This window comes from Eucalyptus grandis, chromosome 1 (genome assembly GCF_016545825.1).
Source record: "Eucalyptus grandis isolate ANBG69807.140 chromosome 1, ASM1654582v1, whole genome shotgun sequence".
In the NCBI taxonomy this organism is placed as follows: Eukaryota; Viridiplantae; Streptophyta; class Magnoliopsida; order Myrtales; family Myrtaceae; genus Eucalyptus; species Eucalyptus grandis.
In genome coordinates, this window is record NC_052612.1 from 18,385,702 (window position 1) to 18,394,533 (window position 8,832).

General features: G+C 38.4%; 2 protein-coding genes across 2 annotated transcripts; both read right to left on the minus strand.

Annotated features, from left to right (window-relative positions):
- Window positions 1-934: 934 nt before the first annotated feature.
- LOC120292253 (putative receptor like protein 25) lies at window positions 935-1,927 on the minus strand. The gene has a single exon (XM_039310513.1). It carries the CDS (start codon window positions 1,905-1,907, stop codon window positions 999-1,001), a length of 909 nt encoding a protein of 302 aa, XP_039166447.1. The 5' UTR covers window positions 1,908-1,927; the 3' UTR covers window positions 935-998.
- A 366-nt stretch (window positions 1,928-2,293) lies between these two features.
- On the minus strand, window positions 2,294-4,129 carry LOC120295860 (receptor-like protein 7). Its single transcript, XM_039317466.1, has one exon. It carries the CDS (start codon window positions 4,127-4,129, stop codon window positions 2,294-2,296), a length of 1,836 nt encoding a protein of 611 aa, XP_039173400.1.
- Between the last annotated feature and the right edge of the window lie 4,703 nt (window positions 4,130-8,832).

An 8,832-nucleotide genomic window follows, 5' to 3' on the forward strand; every position in this document is an offset into this window, starting at 1 on the left:
GTAAGTTTTTATGTTTGGTCCATTATCATCGCAGCCATTGAAGCCAAGATTGAATCGGAGATAGATTCGGTTTTCATGTCAATGGGCCCTTTTTTTTATTGGATTGAAGATAAATTCAGTGAATGAACAAAAGGTTTTTGGAAATATCACTTGATCTCTAAAATAAAGCACCTTCCGATCACTTATGTTGTACTTGTATTGTGGTTCTAAAAAGGGAATCTTATCGCTGGGCGGACTTCCGTGGTAGATGGAAGGTAATTTACCATATCCTAATTTTCTTTCTATGTCCCCCCACTAGGTAATGTCATCTTGCACAATGTCCCGACCTTGTGCAAGATTCTCTTAGAAGAATGTTCAGTGCAGACCAAGACTGACTTCTAAATAGAGTTTGGAAGATTTTTCAGCAGGTACTGAAAAGAGTGCTGTACTCAAGCCTCGTCGAGTTGATGTAGTTTAATGTTTGAATCGAACTGGAATCCAAAATCCAAGACTGGATACTCAGATTTGAACTTGATCTCCATGAAAAAATCAACATCTCTGGATCAAGTTTGGCTCGTGAATTTTAATCTTTTTAATATTTTGTAATCTCTAGATGAACTCACACATACCATAGGCCTACCATATTAGTTAGAATTTTTTTTGGTTAGAAGTCCTAAATTTGTATAAAAATTACAATCAAATCGAAAAACTGTCAAAAAGTAAAATGTGGGGGAGGGGGAATTTTCTAATAATATAAGCATTCCATCTTAGTTATAACAATCCTCACTAAAGAATTTTCTTCATTGCACTTTTCTTCATTTCAGAACTCCAGGAAAATAGTTAAATAGTTATGTCATATTCTTATTTCTATACCTACTTCTATTTCTCCCATTGTTAAGCAAAAGTTCTATAGATCAATAAACAGAATCGTCATTTTAATAGCGAGGAAGAAATATGAAGAGAAGAAAGGATGAAAATATTCTTATTCAAGTTCAATAACTAAGATACGGTGGAAATCTTCATGGACATGAGTGTCTAAACAGCACTATATCCCAGAATCGATAATAAGCAAACCTCCATGATCTGATAAAGACTAACGGACCACAAAATACCCAAAAGCCAACAACGAATCCAAGCAACATGCTCATGTAAAACCACATCTTCTCGCCATCATCATTATTGTGATCGTCACCAGCTTCTTTCGTCCCGTTCGTGGTAATTGAGCAACTCTTGTTGAGCATAAGCCCACACAATCCGAGGTTTCCTTCAAAAGAACTTTCGGAAAACGTGAGAAATTGTCCACTTGTTGGGATGCTTCCTACAAGTTGATTGTTTGAGAGGTTCAAGAACGAAAGGAAATCAAGATTCACAAGCTGAGCCGGTATGCTTCCATTGAGGTAGTTCCATGATAGGTCCAATGACTCAAGTTGATGCAGATTCCCCAAAACAGGAGGAATTGAACCCAATATTGCATTATGTGATAGGTTCAAGAAATAAAGTGCTTTGAGATCTCCAATGGTATCTGGTATTGGACCTTCCAATCTATTACTCGAGAAGTCGATCGATGTGAAAACAGTCAAAATCTTGACGAGTTCTACATGTAGACCTTTCAAGGTTACACTCATCGTATCTTGATAATAGACCCCACGCAGTTGGGAATATTGATACTGTAGGTGATTGAAGTCTACATTAGCCTTCATAGCCTCCCAAGATGTGAGGAGACTGGCAGGCAATATGCCACCAATATTGTTTGAAGACAGGTCAATGATTTGTAGCTTTTGCCAAGTGCTAGGACTCTGTGGACATCCAATTTCCCCATGCAATTTGTTGGATCGTAAAACAAGGACACGGAGACTTGATATAGCCTTTAAATGGCATGGAAATGTCCCGTCTATCTTATTGTTCCCGATGTTCATAACCTCCAACATTGTGCAACCTGCCGGTGACAATGGAATTTGCCCCTCGCAACAAATTCTCACTCAAATCCAATGTCTTCAAACCGCATGTTCCTAGGATGTTTTGCGGAATATCACCATTCAACTGGTTGTTCCTTAGATTCAATACATTAAGGGATGCCATCATTAAACAATCAGAAATAGTTCCGTTCAGATTGTTATGCGATAAGTCGAGCACTTCAAGATAATGAGCTTTGCAAATTGACTTTGGGATGGACCCATGGAAATTATTCTTCGAAAGAGAGAAGAACCCCGTCATTGATAAGTATCCACCGATGTTATCCGGAATAACGGAAGTAATGTTGTTACTTGAGAAATCCAAGTACAAAGCGTATGATAGCAAGGGTAGCACATTTCCTCTAAGCATGTTTGCATGGAGGTCGATGACGAGACGAATGTAGTAAGATTGCTCGGAGGTGTTTGAAACCTTCAAAGAAATTAGAGGAAAGGTTAAGAAATTGAAGATCTTTTGGTGTCCATATCCATTGTGGTATCTCCCCTCGAAAATAATTGTGCGAGAGGTCGAGGTAGACCAAATTGGATTGGTTAGCCAAAAACTGAGGCAATGTCGTCAACTGACAGGAAGCCAATTTTAACTGAGAAAAATCAGGGAAAGAGGATGTAATAGTAGAAGCAGATGGCATAGCATTAATGGACAAGCCACTATATGATAGATCAAGATAAGTTAAATTTCTGAATCCCTCAAGTGCATCAATATTTATTGTGCCACTGAAATTATTGAAAGAAAGTGAGAGGTAATTAAGCTCTTGTAATTCGAATATGGATGCTGGTATTGACCCTTGTAACTGATTGCTGCCCAAATCAAGAAAGCCCAGTTGATATGAAGAGGCATTCAGATTTATGATAAGCTGACCAGAAAATGTATTGTGTGAAAGCATTATTGTCTTCAATCGGGGAAGTGTAAATAGAGCTGGGGGAATGTGGCCTTCCAATGAATTGTTTCGCAGGTCCAGAAATTCAAGATTCAAAAAATCTTCCCAGCCAACAAAGGGGATCTGACCCGTTAAAGCATTATTGGATAATATTATTTGGGTCAGATTTCTGGATGCGCCGTATGGCGGAACTAAACCAGTAAGATTATTCCAAGACAAGTCCAAATAAGTCAGCTCCGACAGGTTCTTCATCGAGCTTGGGATCGACCCACTCAACTTGCAACGAGACAGATCTAATCTTGACAATTTTCTTAGATTACCGATTGAATCTGGAAGCCTCCCTGAAATATTCGTTTTACTCAGGACCAGGGTCTCAAGAGAACTATCCTCTGGAAAATCGGGCAAAGAACCCTGAAGAAGTTGGTTAGATGAGAGATCAAGGGTTTGAAGTGTTTGTACCTGGAGAACTTTTTGAGGAAATTCTCCCCACAGGCCACATTCACGCAGGCTCAGTGTTTTCAAGCTGGAAAAATTCGGTAAGAAACTAGGAACTGTGGTGGAAAAGTTGTTACCATCAAGTTGAATGACCGACAAATTAGCAAGACTCATAAGAGAAGTGTCAATAGGATTAGATAGAGAACAGAAAGACATGCTTAACACCTCAAGTTTCGGCACTGAAGAGGACAACGTGTTGCACCACTCACTTCCCTCAGCAGACACATCAACTTTATCAAGGTACAGCTCCCTCAACTCTCCCAAATTCCCAATCAGCGACCGTAAAGAGGGCTTCTCCAGTTTCAGCAAAGGCAGTTCAATGAAATATAGACCAGAAAGATCAAGAGTACGTAGCTTCGTTAGGCGTGATAGATCCACTGGAATTTTCCCGGTGAATCCTGCATAAGACAAGTTGAGATGTACCAAGCGGCTGAGATTCGCGAGGCCGAACGGAATTGCTGAAGAGTCGAAGTCGTTGAAAGCCAAGTTTAGGCTCCGAAGGAACTCAAGCTTGAAGAGACTCGACGAACCGTTGATTCCCCCAGAGATTGACTCATTGCTCAAATCGAGACCGACGACGAGGCTGTCCTCGCACGTCACGCCGCTCCATGAACTAGCGCTTCGGTCCCACTGTACTAGCTTGGAAGACTTAGAGGCATTGAAGACGAGGCTTTTTCTCAGCTCAAGCAAGAGCGATCTCTGATCAACGCCGAGACACTGGGCTGAAGCTGAAGCTCCAACAACGTCGAAGAAGATGGAGATTGTGGATATTGCAAGAAGAAGCCATGAGATGATGGAACCGTTCATCGCAAGAGGTTGAAGAGGAGCGTGAGAAGTGGGAGCAGGGAAGAGGGAATCAACTGAAAGGAAGCTTCACATGGGAGTGGACTCGTCGCCCAACTTTTAAGTGCATTCTAGTGTCAAATTTGGTGGACGTCTTTAGTCACCAAATTTGACTTATACCACTTTTGAAAATTCCAAGAAAAATCGGCAACATTGCGCAACAAAGTGACATTCTTTTTTATCATAATTTTTCGGTCGAAACAAAAGACCATATTTATGTTTTCTAAGAAAAAAAAGGAAAAATAAAAGAAATATGCCTAAGATGTTGAGACTAGAACTTGAGATCCCTTGAAAATGCTTTTGGTTCACCTTATTTTAAGATCATAATACCAATGTCATTATGTGATCAATGTTGTCTTCATACATCAACATAAACCATGCAGAGAATGGTTAAAAGCAAACAATATAGATATTATATCCGACTATTTAATTAAATATGTAGATTCAAGAAGATAAATAAAATGATTTACTTATATTTGAATTTTATTTGTAAAATTTTATAACATTATGAAAGAAGCGAAAAAATATAAACTCTATAATCGTATCAATATTAGGATCTCACCTTTTATATACAACATGCTAGTTGACTATATTGGGTCAAGCAATGACATGAAAAACATTGAACATATTCCAATCAAGCCTAAGACCAAAGTATACGTAATAGTTTTTAGTTTACTTGACTAGAGAATGCAAAATTATCATCGCGGAGGTCCCCTCACAAAATCCCATTTTAAATAAAAACAGAATTTCGTCTCCAGATGGTAGATGCGTAATGTTGTTATTAAACTCGATAAAAAAGAAAGAAAACGGAAAAAAGGCAAAAGTAAAACGATGGAAAATGGGCGTTGTCTTTACTTCGAGTGGTATAAAGAGTAGTATAAAAGAAAATAAAAAAGAGGAAAAAATCCGAAAAGGTTTAAAATTAAAAGAAAGAAAAGAAAAAGCGAAGTGTAGGCGTAGGAGATTGATCCATCGTGCACGTCGGACAAATAACATGGCCCACCTTTTCCCGTCCAAGGGATTATCACCATACTTTCTCTCCCTTTTTGATAGAAATGCGTGTTGATTGGCTATAGGAGCAATCGACGCATGGCATATACTGATAGTGGCCCTGCATTTTCTTTTTCGGTATTGCATATTGTTATATTTGAAGGTTTTCTTCCTTATTTTTTTTTCATAGCGAGTTTTGCTATGCTAAGAGTGGTTTGATAGAGATTTTTTAGGCTTTTAATTTTGTTCTTTTTGGATTGAGCACTCAAGTGCTGAGTTAGCTTTCAATAAGACTCGAAACCAAGACTATAAGGAGAGGAGCAAACTCTCCTGCTATCTACAACAACACCTAATTGTTAGATTTTTAATGTAATTAAGTTGTAAAAATCTTACATCAACCGAAAAAAGATCCTATTGAGTAATTCATAAATAAAAATCAACCCTCCAATGAGCACCACATTGCTCTAGCTAATGGAAAGCTTCATCTTCTCTTTTGGTGCAAGATTTTAACAATGTAACAAGAAAACTAGTTATCATATAGCCAATCATTGAGTTGACAACTCTTTTTTAGACAACCTTAATATAATTGAATAGAAATCTTACTTGAATTGCGGCACGCTAAACTAAATCACCCCATGGTGCTCTACTCTTAAATATTTGACTTGAGCGCCAATAGCTGCCTAGACATTTGACTATAGCTTCACTTGTCGATGATGCTCGCAATTGAAACAAAAACTTAACACATCTATGGTACGTAGTTGTTGCAAATTGGAGCATTAATAGCACCATAGAAAGCTTTATTTTTTTTTATTCACAATTGAAAAGGAAAAAACATAAAATAGAAAAAAATGAAAAAGAAACTAAGACCAAAACCAACAAACCATTAGTAGTTTGATTTTGACAAAGTAGTAGAGCCAAATGACCACGATCAAGAAAGATGCATGAACGAGTGAAGCTAGAGAAAAAAAGAAGCTCGACTTTTAATAGACTTCACCGGCACAATGATGTTTCCGACATGACTGATGAGGCCTTAGAGAGATGGCAACTTCCTCTAGTGATGAGGGAGAGACCATCGACTCGCAAGATAGAGCTACTTTCATAGACAACGTGATCATATTTGTGACTATGACAAGCAAATGCCTATGGGGCACTCTTGAAGACAACGACTTGTGGTTGCTGTGGAAAATGAAAATACAGAAATGTTACATCTTTACCTAATAATTTATCTTTATAATGTGTTACAATCAAGAGGTATGTATTCCCGAACAACAAAGCAAATTAGTTATTTTAATCTGACAAGGAAATTCTAGGAGATAATCAAATGTCAAAGCAATATCCCTAATATCTATTAATATCTATAATAAAAAAATTAAAAGGAAATTCTCTAATATTTATAAATACAAAGCCCATAAAAATGAGGGCACGTGAGAGAGGCATCCAAGAATTTTCGTGCGAAATGGGCAATTTCAAGAATAGAGAAATGTAGGGGAGGAGGAGAAAAATAGGGGATGCTTCGGCTGGGAATCATGGAGTAGTCAAAGTAAACGTCTGCTGGTGGGGACGATTCTGTCTGGTGTTGATGTTAGTTGTGGGAAATGATGTTGCTGACTCTGGGAACTCGTGAGTTGGGAATAGGAGCAGAAACGCGTCTGCGTGTTGGCTTTTCTTTATTCGTTTTTTGAAATTTTTTGGTGTCAGTTTATGTTGCGCTGGCCAGACCAAGAAAAATCAAACTTCAATGGAGACGATACGACAAGCTTAGGTAATTGGTATATAAGCTATGGTTAGTGATGAAAATAGAGATAGTTAATGTCATGCTTTGAACCCCCAAGGGCACGAACATTCCTCCACGATCAATCAGTTGCAACATCCCTGGACACGTCATCAGACCATTCTTTTTATCTTTTGATTAAACGCAAGCAAAAGCATTATATAAACACCCGGTTGAACATAATAATAGGGATAGCCAAGAAAAAAACACAATATCATCAAACTAGACACCATTTTATATATTTATTGTTAACTCTAGAAAGTTTAGTTATTACAAACTCATCACAAATGGGCGACTTCCTATGTGACCAATATACAAATAAGGTTGGAAAGGTTAGGGTGAATCTAATTCCTCTAACGCCGGGGCTAGCCAAAAGTGGTGCATCTCGCGCTCACCACAACCGCACATGACAGTTCTCCATACGACAGCACTAAAAAATAATAAACAACAACAATTGAGATAAAAATCTTAGAGAGTCAACGATCTAAGCCCATATTAGGACGCTAATCATCTCAAAGGCAACCTAAACATGTAGCTATCCTTATCTTGCCTTGCCACACCCTTGCATATTATCAATTAACATAGGCCAATAGCAGTGCAGCATGTTGGAGAAATCTTCTTGAAGTGTTTTGAAGTTGACAAAACGTTTCTATCGATCTAGTCGAAGGCTTGCAGACTCTGCTATTTAAAGTCTGAAGACCTCCGGACAGCCAGACTCAAGACTAAAGTCTATCCTCATTGACAGTCTCTAATCCGTTGAGGAAAGGTTATCCAGAACTAGATGTTTCGTTAAGGATTTAACCTTATCAACGGGAGAAGATCTTGTGGCTGGAGAAGACATAACGGAGTCCTTTGATTGATCGAAGATTGACTCGATAAATTGAAGATCCGGTGATTGCCTAAATATTATTGAAAGGTTCTGCTTATGGAAACCAAGATCCTGATTGTATGGGCGAACATGATTGATGGGCTATCAACACGTTCCTTTAATAGCTTGAACAATATTCCTAATTGATTCCGTCCAACGGGTAGATTGGAGGAATTCCTTTGGTAAGTGCCAACGGGTATGATGGCATAAAGGAGTATATAAGGAAGACTGTCTTTGTTGTTCAAGGTGTGCACGATAGAATAATTCCAAAGTTTAAAGCTCCTTTTTTTTTAGACAAATCCTTTGAGTGAACACTTGTATACAAAAGAGAGTCTATATTTGTGAGAAACCTTGAGGAGGTGTGGTAGAACATCTACACTGTGGAGTCAAGGCAAAGCTGTGCTGTAACTTCTCTTTTGATCATAGTGAAATCCAGCCGGTGGGCTGTTAGTGCGGAAGAGTGGACATAGGCTTGGAATAAGCCGGACCACTATAAATCATGTGTTCAATTTTCTCTTCCTCACTCTCTCTACCTCGATCGTATTTCATTTTTTTAATTAAGAGAGAATTTCCTTTCTATCATATGCTAAGAATCGCTTCCGTATTTCGATAAATTGTTTATGCACCTATTCACCCCCCTCTAGGTACTCATACTAGCAATATCAGTTGGTATCAAAGCCTGTGTACTTACTTTATTTGAAGTGTTTTACTTCGTAGTAAAAGATCCATGGCTAGTATGCTAGCACCAAGGCCGATGGAAGGGCAAAGCAATACCGAGACCACCCTACTTTGATGGAAAGGATTACAACATCCGGAAGAACAAGATGAAAGCTTTCCTACGATCAAAGGATCCTCTGGAATGGGACGTTGTAGAAAAGGAATTACTCCTATCACCGCATCGAGTCTCCGAAAGAGGAAAAGAAACCGATGAAACCAGCGGAATGTCTCGGGAAGAAATAATCAAGAGACAAACACTCGATGCAAAAGCAATTTACTCCTTATATTGTGCTTTATCACTAACTGAATATAATAGAATAT